This window comes from Saccopteryx bilineata, chromosome 5, assembly GCF_036850765.1.
Source record: "Saccopteryx bilineata isolate mSacBil1 chromosome 5, mSacBil1_pri_phased_curated, whole genome shotgun sequence".
NCBI classification, from domain to species: domain Eukaryota; kingdom Metazoa; phylum Chordata; class Mammalia; order Chiroptera; family Emballonuridae; genus Saccopteryx; species Saccopteryx bilineata.
This window is the reverse complement of record NC_089494.1, coordinates 39391882-39408792: the sequence shown is the minus strand read 5'-3', so window position 1 is coordinate 39408792 and position 16911 is coordinate 39391882. Positions and strand designations below refer to the sequence as shown.

The 16911-nt window shown below is 39.0% G+C and overlaps 1 protein-coding gene across 8 annotated transcripts in view; it reads left to right on the top strand.

Moving 5' to 3' along the window:
* Positions 1–12712, top strand: part of HECW2 (HECT, C2 and WW domain containing E3 ubiquitin protein ligase 2) — a 438960-nt gene extending 426248 nt beyond the window's left edge. For 6 of the 8 annotated variants that reach the window (XM_066232561.1, XM_066232560.1, XM_066232559.1 and 3 more), the window contains exon 29: positions 10570–12712. In XM_066232561.1, coding sequence (XP_066088658.1) covers positions 10570–10681 — 112 coding nt within the window. In that variant the 3' untranslated portion in view covers positions 10682–12712. The remainder of the gene's footprint in view (positions 1–10569) is intronic. The other 2 variants (XM_066232565.1, XM_066232566.1) reach the window with 1 other exon arrangement.
* Positions 12713–16911: the final 4199 nt, after the last annotated feature.

Genomic DNA, 16911 nt, shown 5'->3' with positions numbered 1-16911 from the left:
GTAGCAGCGAATATAGCACTACTCACCACGTGGGCCAAGAAGCGTAAAAATACACGTGGTTGTCTCTGAAGCCAGTACAAGTTGAATCCATGGCTCTTTTTCCTCTCTTGTGGGAATAAAGTAAGTAGAGACCCAGACGATAAATAAGGGTGGAGGCAGACGGTGTCTCCACTGAGCTCGCGGCCGGCCGGCACGCAGCCCAGCACTTCCTCTGCTGTGCTTCACGGTTGGTAGTCGGCTCTGTGTTTTGTGTGTCTGTAGATTTCCTGTCCCCCGGTGTTCTGATGGGCCTATGAGACAGTAAATTTGTCTTATGGCAACTGCTCAGAAACATTCCGGAAAACAGGCTGCTGACATTGCCAGTCTGGAAAACGCAGGGCAAACCCTCTCTCCCAGTGCGGTGTAGTTTGTATGTTCATCTTTGAGCTTCCTGCCAAGTAGGATAATAGGAGAGTTGGAGAGCTACAATTACAATGTTCTTTTTAACATCATGTTGGTTTTGCCAAAGGGGAGAAAATGAATTTTTTAAAATGGCTGTGTTAGGAGATGGTTATGAATGAACTGCTGACCCAGATTAAGAAAGAAGAAGCTAGAGTTAATTATGAAATGGGTATCTCAAGGAGATGGCTTTCCCAATGAAAGAAAACTTAAAAAGAGAAAACTATATCTTAAAGAGAAAAAAAATTTTTTTTTCATTTTAAAAACCTTTTTATCCTTATGAAAAGGAAACCAAGCACCAAGAAAGGGAAAGAAATTAAAAATATATATCAAAAATCCACTACTGCGGTAACCTCAAACATTTTGGAGTATATTTTTCACTCGTTTCTATATGCACACACACACACACACACACATATTTAAAAACGAAAATACAGTCGTATTGCATACACTGTTTGTAACCACTTCTTGTTTATCAAATACCACTAATCATGAACCTCTTTCCATGTCATTAAATATTGCTCTACAATGTCATCAATAATTCAGGTTTTTCCTCCTCAGTCCAGGGAGCATATTGTCTACTGTCAAAGTGAACTATCAGCTAGGAAGTAGAAAAATAATTGAGGCCTGTAATATAGTGTCACCTTATTTAATTAAAAAGTGTTTTAGAAGAAGAGGTGGGCACCGGAGGACCCTTGGTGCCTGGTCTCTTCCGTAGTTTCCTTGAGGCATCATTCCCCTTGGTCTCCTCAGCCCCCACCGCCTGCTGGTCGGCCGAGGTGCCTTGTGCTCAGCGAGGAAATTGGCAGAAGAGTTTTGGTTTTAGTCTGCTCCGTAGTTAATCTCTGATATTAGGTCCTTTTTAACTTTTTTCCTCTCTTTCCTCTCATTCAGATCTTACTGTCTGACATGAGTATGTTATGCTTTTACTTTATTCTACTATTGAATCAGCACGCACTAGCAAAAATATATCAGTAATGTCCAGTAGTAGTAGTACCTTACTAAAAATCCTTAAAGTGCTGTACCATTTGGATTGGTCTTTACTTTAGGAAGTGGGTAACATGATCATAAAAATACATATTGTGTGTAAAAGGGGACTCTTCAGTCATTCATGTAAAAAAGTAGAGCTACTGAACTAATTTGTGATTATGTAATGGAATGAAAGAAATTTTAATTGCTGTGAGCAACAAAATAAGATAGTCCAAGTCAAAATGACTAATGGTCCTTGAGAGCTATTTCACAAGTCATATTTTAAAGTGTATTACTAGTGAGTGATGAACACGAAAGCTCTTAAGGAATGGTTATCTCCCTTTCCTTGAGCAGAAACTAGTTCGGGTTCATCTCCTCCCGCCGCCCCAGTCCGCTGCATTAGCACTCCCACCTGGACCACTGCAACGGCCTGCTGGCTGAACTTCTGCTTCTGTCCGGACACCCTGTAGTCATTCTGCACAGCCACCGGAGTGAGCTTCTGACCTCTCAAGCTCACTTCCTCCCCTGCTTATGCCAGAGTCCTGGCTAAAGACTGCCTGATAGGCGGCCTGGACTGGCCTACACTCCAACCTCAATACACAGACTCTGCCTCCACCTGCTACAGATGCCGGTCTCCTTCCTGCCTGCTATTCTGCAACATGCCCAACTCAGTTCTGCCTCAAGACTCTGGAACTTGATACTCAAACTCTTCCCTGCTGATTCTTTACCTGCCTGGCTCTTTCTCATCCCCAAGGTGTTAGCTCAGGCATGATCTGTTCAGAAAGGTCATCCAGGCTTCGGCCCCAAGTGCACCTGTCACTTTGTCACACCTTATTACCTTTATAGGACTTAGCCCTATTCAGTCATTGTGTTTAGTTATTGCTTTACTTGTTGATGATCTGTTTCCCCTCTCTAGGTTATAACTCGATGAGAACAAGGACTTTGTTTGAATTGGACATTGGCTTTGCACCCATTGCTGAGTCCTAGCACATAATTGGCATACACTGAATGAAGGTGACTCTGAATACTCTAGATAAGATATGCCGAAGTCACTTTTGTATCTGTGTTCATCATCGGAACAATTGAGATAGATACTAATTACATTACAAAATTATTTTGCAGATAAAATGAAATAACACCTGCAAAGTGCTTAAAATGATGCCTAACACATCAATCAATAAATTCAGCTTTTATTATTATTGTTCCTAATACCGACCCTTCAGAGCTGGCAGGTTATTTCACAGTCTTGATGTGTGCAAAAACTATGCTATATCCATGCACAATATTTGTTGTGTTTGAACTTCCAAGACTATTCTTCCTGGAACAGTTCTTCACTGTGTTTTCTTCTATTGGCTTTAATTTCTTACATTTAAAAAGTTATGTACTCTTCAGGGCCAACCACAGGTGAAGAAGTTACCTGCTTATAATGAGTAATTTGAAGGGCTTCTTCTCCTTCTTCTTCTTCTAGTTATCCCTGGATGCAAGAATTCCCACTGTGGCAATGTTCCACACTTTATTTATAGACCCAGGTGCATTTTAACCAACGTGACCTAATGAGACATTGAAATAAGACATTAATTCTAATTAGAATTATTAAAGGCTCTAGCAAGCCTTTGATACTCATCGTGCATTTACTATGTGCAGAATCCTTGTGGGAGATATAGGTTGATCTGTGTCCATGTGGACCACAGAGAGGGAAGTAATAGATATTTAAAGGAACCGCCAACCAATAACATTGCCACCAAATGGTATATGACAAATCAGTGGGGGCAGTAACTGCTGTAGAATTCCTTTTCATTGATTCACATTTACTGAACACCTGGTGAGGGTCAGGGGTTGTGCTTGTGTCGCCATGGGTTACACAAATATTTGTGAACGAGGCTTAGCAGGAATTCCTGCCCTAAATGGCATGGCCGAAGAAAGTATTAATGGGGATAGGAGAGAAATTATGAATATTTTTAAAGTCATAACAGAAATGATACCTTTATTTGTGTTAAAAATCTCCTTCTTAGGCTAACAAAACAATCACTGGATTAACTTAATTGGTAACTTTGGATTTCTCATGCTGATTACAAGCTCTGAATTCATCATCAATCCCTACCCATTTCCTGTCCTGATCACTGGTACCTCTGCCGTTTCACTCTCCACACCCAGTCACTGGCGCCCTTTCAACCGTGGCATAAATGCAGAAGGTCTTTGCGTGAACACACTTCACTTCCTGATGTGGCCCTGCCTCCTCATCTGGCTTTAAGTCCAGCCTTGGCTCCTGTCATTCAAGCTTTTGTATTTCTCAGGTTTCCTGATGATGCATTGCTTTCTCACACTTCTGATCAGTGTGCTGGGGGCATTCTTCTTGTTGTTGATCCAGAAAAAGTCTATACACCTGCAGATCCTTCCAAGCTTAGCATAGTGTCTTCCACACAGCCTTTCTAGACTCTGCAGAGTGGACCTGTAACTCATGGTATTATAATTGTTTGTGTGCAGGGCCCATATGAATCTCTTGGGTTAATTAGGCAAAGGTATCTAGTAGTCTCTGGAGAAATGCAGCCCTGAGCTGGTGGGGTTCCTGATTTGGTGGGTGAAGCCAAAGATAGGCTGGCTTTCAGCATCTGCTCACAGCAGCCAGATCCCCAAGTACAGAGCACGGACTGCACAGCACTTAGGGGGTCCCATCTGTCTGTCTGTATTGCTGCCTGAGTGGAAACTCCCTGTAGACAGAGACCAGACCTCATGTCATGTACCAGGGGACCACTCAGTGCCTGGCATGCAGTATGAGCTCAGTGAATGAAGGAGTAAACGAAATGTAATGCAGATTGAGAAATGCAGTTTTATTCACCAGGGCATTTTGTATGGGAATGACCGCTTTCAAAATATGGGATCCTCCAGGGGGCAATAATGAAAGAACTTCTACAGGTGAAGGTCTTGGCTGCTGCCTGAGCACTCACGGGCCCTGAATTAGAGCCCAGCTCCAGGCAGACCCTGCTCCTCCGCTGGCGTGCCCTGTCCCTGACCTCCGGAGCTGCAGGCACGCATGCTGGCCTTAGGCGAAGCCTGGGGTAAAACAGACATGGAAAATTTGGACTTGGTAGGTAAATTGGGTCAGGAATCCTCACATCTCCAAAGAAATCTTGCCCTTATAAAGTAGTATGACCCAAGATCCCTTAGGAGTTTTCCAGAACGCTTCTAATTACTTGATGAAGAGGCAGGATTAGGAGTAAGGAAACTGGAATCTGAAGAATTAGATACCCTGGACAACTGGAAAAAAGAAAGTGTTAACAAAACTCTTTCTAAATTATAACGCAAATAAAAAGGATCGGATGCAAATACATTGTATTTCTAGGACTGCATTGACTAGATGAAATGAGGCCGTGGTTTTCTCCTTTTCTCTCTCTCAAGTTAAAATCCTGATGATAATTCTTACTGTCTTCTGTTTTGAGTTCTTATAAGCTACTGAAAATCACTTCTGGGAAAATGAGTACTAAATAAGTACAGAGAGAGAGAGAGAGAAATACATTGATCAGTGAATCAATGTGTGAAAATTGGAGTGTACTTGTGATACTTCGGCTCACTGGATTTGGATAGTCAACTTGTCTATCTAAAGAAAAGAAGAGAGGGTAAGAATGTGACCTCCTGGTTAACATTTGAAGAATCCAGAAAGGACCAAGAGATCTATTAAGTCAGACCAGATGTCTAGAGGGCTTTTAAATCTTCTTTATATTGATGCCAGCATGATTTCCCAAAGGCGAGTTCAGACTTGCCCTCCTTGAGTGGTTCTGGCTGCAGAGATCAAAATGAGGTAAACTCATTATAGCCGTAGTGTGGCTGGCTCTGAGAGATTTTGAAAAATGTTCTTTTGTGGAGACTGAATAACTGGATGTGCTTTTGCTGCCAATGTCAACATAGTCCAAGGGCCCTCCTGTTATTTTCTGCTGGAGTTTTCTTAGGACATGGAACAGGGCAGGAGTGGGGGTGTGAAAAGCCTCAGAGGATTGTGTTTTGTTTTGCTTTTTATTTTTTTCCTGTTTTTGGCTCAAAGAGCAAGTCGATGGTAAATATTGGGCAATTTACTTAACCACACTATTCCTCAATTTCCTTATTAGCAATGCTGTCTTGTTTATAAGGAGTTTTGAAATTTTTGCAAGCACACAAATTTCTGGTGTGAATGACTGGGGAGATATCTTGTTTCTGACCCAGTTGATGTCACTCCCGCAGTGGAGACTACCTGCATCCGACTAACTGGGAGTGATTATTAAAATGCAGATCCCCAGGCCCACCCCAAACTTTCTGAACTAAAATCTCAGGCAGTGCAGCCCCAAATCTCCATTGTAAACAAGCTTCTTGGTGATTCTGATCACTCTATCTGTTTTGGGGGAGCCTGAGGTAGAACTAAGCAGCTAAAAATCCCCTGGTATCTCCCAGGGTTTTTTGGATTGTCTCAGTTTGAACCGTTTTTCCCTAAAGCTACTGCATATTATGATCAAATCATTCATTTAAAAAAATATATACTTGAAGCTTTATTTTGCTAATCCCTGTCCTCAAAATGCATGTGATCTGGTGGATGTTGAGGCCTAGCTGGCCACCGTTAGGGAAGGGAAGGAGTTAAGAGTCAGGCTTCCAGAAGTGGAAGAACTGAGCGATGAACAGGAGTCTCTGCTTTGGCTTTAATGTTGGACTTCCCCTAGGAGCCCATGGCTGAGGCTCTCCCTGTTCTTGCTTTGGCCACTGACTCAGCTCTGACCTTGGGAAAAACATTTAATCTTTCTGCAGTTTCCCCCTTTACAAATGTACTTTCTCCATCCTCATGAAACAATTTTCAGGGGAGCTGTTCAGTTTATTCAGAAGGAAAGCTCGGTTATGATGACCGCGTGTGAGACGACCAGACGTAAATTAGGAAGCAGCGATGGCCGTAGGTCATGGCTCAGTAAGGGTGACTATGTCATGACTGAGGAAGATCAAGAAAGGTTGTCCAGTCCTTCCCTTTGTGTTGAGAACTGAATCTTTAGAGTAAAGAGTACCCAGGTTTATGAACTTCCTGGATAAGATACTACAGTGTCTACAAAAATAATGCCGAAACTACAAAGAGACCGGCAGAATTCCTGTTCTGTGCTCGGAAACCTGAGAGAAGGAAGGACACCGCTTGACTCGCATCTTTGCCCCACTCCTGCCCTTGACAGGGGTGATTCTGTTATATCTCATTTATGACACTTTCTGCCGTTTCTTGAATCTGTACCTTGAGACTGGTAGGACTTTTCTATTGCTGCATAACAAATCCCATAAACACAGCAGTTTAAAACCACACAATTATTTCATCACTGTTTCTATGACCAGAAGCCCAGGCCTGGCGTAGCTGGGTCTTTGCTCAGTGCATCACAAGGCTGACATCAGGATGTTAGCTGGACTGCATTCTCATCTGGAGGTTCAACTAGGGAACGACTTGCTTAGGTTGTTGGCAGGACTCATTTCTTGCAGCTGCAGAATTCATGGCAGCTTCTTCAAATACAGCAACAGTGACTCTTTGACCTCTAGATGTTCTTTTAAAGGTCACACCTAATCAGGCCCATCACACTCAAGATAATCACATTTGATTAAGTTAAAAATCAACATTATGGGCATCAATAACATTTGCACCATATCTTCGCCCTTGCCATATTCCATTGCTTACAAGTGACTTCTAGGTCCTTCCCCCACGCCAGAGATGGGGACTATATAAAGGCCTGAGTCATGGTGAGTTTTCTGAGAAGTCTGCCTACCACAATGAATTAATATTTGCATTCACTCTAATATTTGGCACTCAATCTAAATATGTGCAAGTTAATTGAGGACTTCAAACATTACTGTTTATGAATTTTTATTCCATGCATGTAACTATTTCGTTAATTCTTGATTTGCTCAAATTCACCTTTAGTTTTTAAGGAAATGTATTTAATTGTCAAGAGGGGAGGCAGAAACTGGGGTATGATAGATATATTCATCTAGAGTTATGTTCTGTCTTAAGCAAATAAAACATTAATTAAGGATTATTGCTTACCTAGAATTAGCGTCATTTTGAATTACTTTTATTTCTAGTTCACCCAACATGATTCAGTTCACAAAAATGAATTTATATATCTCTATTCAAGATTACAAGAATATATGAGTTACTCTTTAAAGAAGAGTTCTCCCGAAAGTTGACCTGTCAAACGCTTTGATACACCAGCACTAAAAAAAAAGTAAAAAATAGACAAAAAAAACATTCTATTAGGTATAAACAATAGAGATCACTTTTTTTTAACATGATTCTAATCATAGCAACACACTAAAGAGAGAAAGACAATGTGTAAGAAATGGATAGCAACCAGGTTAATATTGCTCTATAAATAAAATGTCTACCTGAATAAAAAAGTGAACAGGCTGGAAGAGATTAGCAGGAGATATTATGAAGTTCACCTCTTTATTTTGTAGTGTTCAAATAAATCAATAAAGAATCCTAAAGCTCTCAAGGATAAATGAACTTCACACTTTAGGATGGCTATTATCAATAATAATAATAATAATAATAATAATATGTTGGTCAGGATGTAGAATAATTGGAACCCTTGTGCACTGCTGGTGGGAACATAAAATGGTACAGCCACAATGGAAAACAGTATGGCAGCTGCTTAAAAAATTAAAAATAGAGTTGCTGTATGGTCTAACAATTCCACTTCTGGGTATATGAACAAAAGAATTGAAATCAGGGACTCGAACAAATATTTGTACACTAGTGCTTATGATAACATTTTTTAGAATAACCAAAAAATGGAAACAACGCAATATCTATTAATGGGTGAATAACAAACTGTGGTATATACATATAATCAACTGTTATTCAGTCTTAAAAAGAAAGGAAATTCTGGCCCATGACACAACATGGACCTAGAAAACATGATGCTAAATGAAATAAGCCAGTCAAGAAGGACAGATATTGTATGATTCCACTTACGTGAAATACCTGGATTTGCTAAATTCACAGAGACAAAAAATAGAATGGTGATTGCAGAATAGGAGCGGAAGGGAGGTAGTCCTCAATGGATACAAAATTTCAGTTCGGAAAGATCTAGAGATGGATGGGGGTGATGGTTGCAGAACAATGTAAATATATTTACTGCTACAAAACTGTGTACTTAAAAATAGTTGATATGAAAGATTTTATATGCTGTATATTTTATCACAATAACAAAATAAAGATGATGAACATATAGATCACAAAACAGGAGATGTAACAAGCAAGTTGGTTTAGGGGAAAATGCTCAGCCTTTTGGTAACCAAGGAAAAAAATTAAAACCTAAAACTGGTATTCTTATAATATAACAGAGCCCCCTCACATTCCTGTTCCTAATAAGCAATGTGACCACACATCTGCCCTATTATCTCTTTGTTATCTCATAATTCCCATGAGTTATGGTTATTTCTTGGCAATTTAATGAAGGCAATTAGAGTAAATCTTTTTGATGATAAGGAAATGTAGCTAACAATACAAGTCTTATTAATTGGTCAAACACTATGAGCCAGACATTGTATTAAGCATGTTTCTGTCATTTCATTTAATCCTCTTATCCTTCTAAGACAAATTATATTATTCTCTTTTTATTAGAGAAAAAGATTGAGTCTCAGAGAGTTTTCATAACTCACTCCAAATAATACAGCTGGTTAGTAGAGCTAGAATTTAAACCCAAGTCTGTCTTAACTCCAAACCTGTGATTGTCCCACCAGTACACTATACCACATCTAGGAATAGAATTATATTTATCTCATAAGTATAAAAGTGATTAATAAGAACAAAAATCTAAACATGTGACTTTGTAAAAATAGCTCATTAATAATTATAGCTTTTTTTTTTTTTTTTTTTTTGTATTTTTCTGAAGCTGGAAACAAGGAGAGACAGTCAGACAGACTCCCGCATGCGCCCGACCGGGATCCACCCGGCACGCCCACCAGGGGGCGACGCTCTGCCCACCAGGGGGCGATGCTCTGCCCATCCTGGGCGTCGCCATGTTGCGACCCTCCTGGGTGTCGCCATGTTGCGACCAGAGCCACTCTAGCGCCTGGGGCAGAGGCCACAGAGCCATCCCCAGCGCCCGGGCCATCTTTGCTCCAATGGAGCCTTGGCTGCGGGAGGGGAAGAGAGAGACAGAGAGGAAGGTGCGGCGGAGGGGTGGAGAAGCAAATGGGCGCTTCTCCTGTGTGCCCTGGCCGGGAATCGAACCCGGGTCCTCCGCATGCTAGGCCGACGGTCTACCGCTGAGCCAACCGGCCAGGGCAATAATTATAGCTTTTAAAATTTCATATTAATTCAGGAGCATTTTTTAAGTCAAAGTTTAGCTTCCACAAACAAGCTGTTGTACATTCATAATAAAATGCTTCCTATCCCGTGTCAAAAGTGTAGATTTGCTTCCTGATAAGGTGTACTATTTGAAGGACTATCAATGTTTTTTATTGTGACTCAGGTGCAAATAACAGGAAAGCGTATTTTTTCCCTACCTTGGCAAAAGGGGAGGCATTTCTAAAAAAGAATACTTAACGTAATGATTTAAATGGCCGTTATTTTGCATTGTGATTTAGGAGAAAACAGATTATAGCCCAGAATTCAAAGGAGTAACAATGGTGTACTGATTTTGACAGGAAAGTCCAGCCAGGGACTTTCCCAAGAATCTACGCCACGAGGCAGGTCTTCAGAGACACTTAGTACTCTTCCCTACCCAACAAAATAAAAACATTTGGAACCACAGATTTTTCTGAGAGACATCCACACAAATGCCAATTCTGAAAATGAATTACTTTGCAAGAGCTTATATTCATGTCTGTTAAAAAAAATTAAAAAATAACACCTAAAGAGAAACAACTAAACAAACTCATCTTTGTAATTTTTAGACAACTAAACAAATAGTAATAGGTATATAATATGGATATTAAGTGCTTGTGAAACTATAGAGAAAATATATATTTTTAAACATATCCCATTTTCCTTTCTGAAGAGAAATTCAATTCTGAATGTTGAACTCCAAATGTTTTCAAAGTTTTCTCCAAAAGGACCGTGAAAGTCGACAACATACCAAACTGAATATAAAAGAGAAGCACATACACACAACATAGTCTCGGTTCACTCTGAGCATGCTAAACTATGTACGCTTCTTCTGTTTGCAGAGCTCACACCTGTTTTAACCGTCTGGACCTCCCCCCATACCCATCCTTCTCCATGCTTTACGAAAAACTCTTGACAGCCGTTGAGGAGACCAGTACCTTTGGACTTGAGTGACCTGGAAGCACAATGCTGGCTGCAGTGTGGACGGGTGATTTCAGAGGCTGCCCTCTAGGAGAATGGCTGAACATTGGAAGTTTCAAGAGCGTGCTTCCATTAGAGTAAAACCGAGTGCCGTCATCTTCCAGGATCGCGTGCTCTGCCACATGTGGGGACTGGAGAGTGGTGATGAGTCTCCTCTGAAGGATTTGGGTGAACTTGATGCCCAGGGGATAACCCAACAGTCTTTCAATCAACAGTTCTTGACTGCCAAACTTTTTCCATTTGATACGTTCCGAGACAAAGATGAACCTGTACACGATCAGCTCCATGGTAATTTGTCAGGGACTCGGGAGAATCTGGAAACTTACCTTTGAATGTGGTTCAAACCAAACTGGCAGCACTTGACCCAATCTCCAAATTAGTGTGAATTAACTAATATAATAAAAAACAAATGTATTTTCTGACAGTACATCCATTTAAACCCTAAGTTATAACAGAATATTCATTTTCTTGCTTATGTGTGCCTGCATGGTGTGCACCATAGGTCTGAGCTTTCATGGGACACGACTGAAAATGATACCAAGTCAAGATGAGGTCATTTTAAAGATTTGCAATAAGGGGGTCTGTGACAATGTATATGCAAAGTGAAGTGTGTGTAATTATGGCTGAAGACAAACTGTTATACAATGAATTACTAATGACAGATTTTATGCTTTATTATGCATGGGAACAATTTAAAATAACTAGCAATTAATCACAGCATATCAGGAAAAGTACACAATGAGTTCTGTTTATTTTTGATAGGTTCATTGTATTTATGTTCTTTAAGATGTATATAGGAACCCACCTACCCTACTGTGTGTGTCAGCTGTTCCATTTTCATGTTCCATGCTTACTCGGGCATCATGCTAGTCTCTATCCTTTTAAGCACTCTCAAGGGAACAAAAGGGCCTTTTATTTTTATAAAGGTACAAAAAAATTCCCCAGAATATTTTGCACTGAATGTACCAAAGTTGAAGGGACATTACAATATGACTAACGGCAACTCCATCACTTGACAAGTATAATAGAAAATAGCTTCTAAATCAGACTTCCTTCACAGTTGCCATGTCGACCACTACAAGGACTGTGCATCTAAGTAATAATTTTTTAAGACTCACTATATGTGATAGTATGATATGCATTTATTTAAAATGCATTAGACTCTTCCATCCATCTAATACTTTACAGGATGGCATTTAATAAAGATATTTCGTATTTCCCCCTCTGCTTTTTATTTGTACAGCATCATTAAACACTACGCTCAGTTAGGGAGCCATCAGCAGCACCCAAGAGATCAGCTGTCTTTAGTAATAAGGATTCCACTTCCTCCATCAGTGAAGACATCACAAAACGAAACTCTCAGTACTATATTTCTAAGCCTGCATTTTCACTGATGCATACTTTTCTTATCAATGTAAAAAAAACAATTTTTCTATGGTATCTCAGAAATTGCATGACATTAATGGTAGCTTTGCTTAGTTTAATCAGAGGGTGTCCTTCATTTTTATTGCGTTGGGGGTTTTCCACATCATTGTTTATTTCTTGACTTATGGCCATAACTAATCAGAGGTTCGATACAGCGAAGTTAAATTGTGAATAATAAAAGCATTGAACTAACATTTGTTTTACCAGCCTATGGTTTTTACAGGCATTGCCTGAACACTTCTTTGAGATATAAGTAGTCATGGAATTCTAGTTACGGGATGTTGGCAATTTTACACTTTATAAAGGTTATATGCATGGTTTTGTAGGTTAGTTTTAAGACCTGCTTGCTCCCCTGTTGGTTAGACTATGTTTACGATTGGGATTCTCAAGAGGAACACCACTAATGTTGCATTCCTGCACAAATGGCAGATCCTGCAGTCTGGGGCAATGTTCTGAATGAAGACCACAACAACATGCAAATAGTAAAGGAAGAATTACCTGTGTGCTATAATTGGACCTGAGCAAAAGGGAAGAGGGAAAAAAACACTTTAACTGGAAATGTTAGTTTGTACTCACTGATCATGAATATATTTAATTTTGCAAACTCTTTTTGCTTGTTTACATTTTTTTCACTATAAGGAAAAAATAATACAATAATATTTTTTTTAAAACTACATATTTTGATGGTACGTAAGGTATTTTAGAGCTGCCATTCTCTAAGCAGCTGATACAGAAAGTTGCATTTCTTTCAAAAATACATTCATAGACCATGCTAGCTTTCATTTTGGTTTGTGACACTCGGTTACCATATTCACATTAGGTAAAATAAATTTGAAATAAAATGTATCTCCTTACTTATTTCTAACAAATATATTTCTCTGTTAGGGTATGCATCTTCTCAAATAATAGTATAAGCATCTAGTTGCCACTGTTCTCAAAATTGAGGATTATCAAAGGTTTACTTAGCACATCAAAATGCCATGATAACTGACCGATTTTTCTTCATTAGGGAAACAAAAAGTCCAAGGATCACTTTATAAAATAGTAAATATCATTCCCACAGAATAATTTAGATTTTAATATACTCTACAAATAGAAATATCCATATATATTTTCTTCTGGACTGCAAACTAGATTCCTTGCTGTATGGTCTTGTTTTCTTTAAGAAATTCTTAAGTGATGCTCATACTATACTGTCTTACAGTATAGAAGACAGTCACGATACATCATACGTGTGTGCAGAACGTGTACACAGAACATGTATGCAGAACACCTCTGAGGTGAGAAAAGAGACACATGGCATTCAGTCTGTGCCAGCCACTGTGTTTGATGATGGAGCCACAAGATTTAAAATGTGCCCTTGAGAAGTCCATGGTCTAGACTCTAGACTCTAGAGGAATAGACACCAAGGTTCAAAAAAGTACTTAAAATAAAATTTGGTATGTTCTACAATCAAGGAATGAGAAGAAAATAGTTTGTTCCATCTGGGAAATTCATTGAAGACTTCATACATGGGAGCTATGTGGCTAAAAAAAATGAAAGGAAAGAAAAAAAAATCATATAAATACCCTTTCTGTTGGTAACTAATAGCATGTAATAGTGTGTTGACCCTTCAGGTGCATTTACACAAGGGTTTTAAAGTGTGCGCACGGGAGCTGAACCAAAGAAGTGCCAGAACTGAGTCGGGTAGTTTCCCTCTGTTTCCTTTCTTGTGCACTACAATGTACCTTCAGTTCTCCGTGTAAAAAATACCAGAGTCCTTGAACCCAACCCATGTCTGGGGTCAAAACATTTTTCTTTTGCAAAGAATTGCGGTTACAATTTTCTAGCTTATGTTGTGTTGAACTTAAGTAGAAATTCTGTAATAAATGAAGGAAAATCTGTTTCATCTGTATAACAACCGAAGTGATAAGATGGGATTCAAGTTATTAACAATAATGGTGGAACATTTTGCATAGCATGGTAGAGTTTCAAAGTGCTTTCATATGCATGGTCTCTTGATCCTCTCATACTCTGTGGGGAAGAAGATATCAAGTCCCATCTGCTCTGAGGCTGGTTTTCATAGATGGCTGGTGAGATCAGTTTCAGTACTTCATAGCTGCAATTCTAGGTTTCATCTCTAGAGATGTAGAGACTAATGTTTCTACCAGCACATTCCACTTTCAGTTAGTTTTGCAAGCTGCTTCATTGACCAAAGGCTCATTATTCAAACATTCTTAAAATGTGACACCTTCTGAAAAGCCCATGAAGAAATTAGTATACTATATTCATGGAAAAACTCCCCGTAGGTTTAATGGTTGCATTTTACTACTTGTTATAAGAAATCAAAAGCAGAATGCAAAATTTGATTGCATGCGGTGGATTTATAGAGTATAGTAGTTTAGTTTTCTTGAATATTATTTGGAAGCAACATAATAATAATAAAAAAAAAACAACACTTTAATCAGAGGCCTTATTTTATGTCTTCATTTTTAGTAAGGATGGATCTGGAAAGCCCTGGTAGCTCAGTTGCAGTGATGTGAATAAAGAAACTACTGCAGATTTTCTTTCCTTCTCTGTCTTCACGGCCATCTAATCTTTTTTCTTTGTTTCTACACAAATCATATTTACCTCGTGACCACTTCTAAGACAAACATCTTACGATGAAAAATCTAAAAGTCTTTCCAATTTTAATACTATTCAGGAAATTCCAAGGTCGGTTAAATAATGCTACATGATCATTAAGAGCCACGGTGGCGCAGTGGATAAGGCGTCAACCTGGAACGCTGAGGTCGCCGTTTGAAACCCTGGGCTTGCCTGGTCAAGGCACATTTGGGAGTTGATGCTTCCTGCTCCTCCCTCCTTCTCTCTCCCTTCTCTCTATCTCCTCTCTAAACTGAATAAATAAAATCTTTTAAAAAATAAAATAAAAACATGTAAATAAAGACGACAGCCTAATCTCCTGAGTCTGAGTTTCAGGCCCTCTCTTACCTGCTTTCTGATTTAGATGGTGAGTGAAAAACACTACATCTCAGACATTTTACTTTCATAAGATTTGGGTTTAAATTGAGACTGTCACTTTCAATTAAATTCAAATTTTGCAAAATCGATTACCTTTCTAGTTTGGTTGTGTTTTCCAGATAGATTTGTTTGTCTAACATGGAAGCAAAAGAATGTCAGAGACGGTAAAACTTCCTAAATTATGCTTACAACCAACTAACGGCACTGCTGTCCACTGAGGGATAAAAACAAAAAAAGCAAAAAAGAGAAGAAGCCCAACAGTTGTGCCATCTCCCCCAAGAATGCAATGCTAATTATTGACCAACGGTCAAAATTGAGGAGTGGTAGCTGCATTCCAAGGAGCTGGCAGAGTGGATAGAATGAGTGTGTTCACTGTTGTCCATATCATAGCCATCGGCCGGAAGGAATGCAGGAATGGTAAAACTAAGACACTAATCGAGGAAAAGTTAAAACAAGGGTTGGAGGATCATGTTAGGGCTTGCTCGTGGGGGTAGGAACATATACTTCAATTTGGTTTCTGACTTGGAGAAAAAGCATTTTATGCTGCCCAATGAGGGCACTGCTTGATAACCTTCCTAATGGGAAATACCCTATTTTACAAGTTTGGTAGGTTGATAACATTTTCCGTATTGCAAAACAAAATTTAGTCCCTAAATATTAAAGCTAACTATAGCTTAATCAGGAGTCCAACAGTTGAGTATTAAATTATGTGAGTTTTTTTTAACTTAAGAATTATTGTTAGTACTATTGGACTTTGTCTATGAAATAAAAGAAAGGGTGTTGCTTGGTTTATTACATCTGTTTTTTTAGCAGACCTTCTTTGATGTTCTGTTATATTTTCTTGGTTTCCAAGGGCAACTTAAATGTTTTCTGTTCATCTAGAAAGCAAAAACCTAGGAATTAGGTTATTGAATTACAAATGGAGACATAATCAGTGTTTTTAATTTTTTCTGGAAGTTAATCAAGACTGAAAATACACATGCTTAGACTAAATATGCAACATAGTTGGCTTTCATGATCAAACAGTTCGGCGGAATTGGAAGGCCCTAGTTGCGTGGTTTCTGGGGAACACAGGAAAATCCAATTTATCTATGTGATTTTGACATCTAGTGGTCTTATGTGGGTAATCACTTCAAGATATTAAAATCCAGAGGACCGTTGATCGTATGTTGTGTGATTCAAACTGAACCAGCTATTACTGATGCCAGTGAGGAAGCACCAGTAAACTTCTGGTTACTCTCATCTCCTGCGAGAAAAGATGAATAACTGTTCAAGAAGGACTGAACCAGGAAACACCTCGGAAGGATTAACCAGAAAACACAGAACTGAATGCTCTTTTAGGACCCTGATGCTCTAAAAGATGTCGTTACAACATATTTTTTTCTTTAGATGATAACATAAGTAAAGTTTAAGGCTGTTAATAAGTTGAAAGTACATAAGATTACATGTTTTTACAATAAGGAATAGGGATGCAGGCATTCCAACATAAATAAAAATACATGCATCTCTTTTGCCTCTTACTGAAAGTATTAATCTAATTTTATAATAATGCTTACTTTTTAATATTAAGGCTCTGTAAAAAACATTTATTTCTAAGATTTCAGTAGAGCACAGGTGGTGTATTTTTTAAAGCCTTTCCATTTCTCTTCACCAACCCCACCCATTGTGTCCACCACACCGTGTATCACAGCTAAGAGCTACCGTGTTTCCCGAGGTATAAAAAGCACCCTTTTCTGAAAAAATTTGGGGTCTAAAAACTGGGTGCATCTTATACAGTG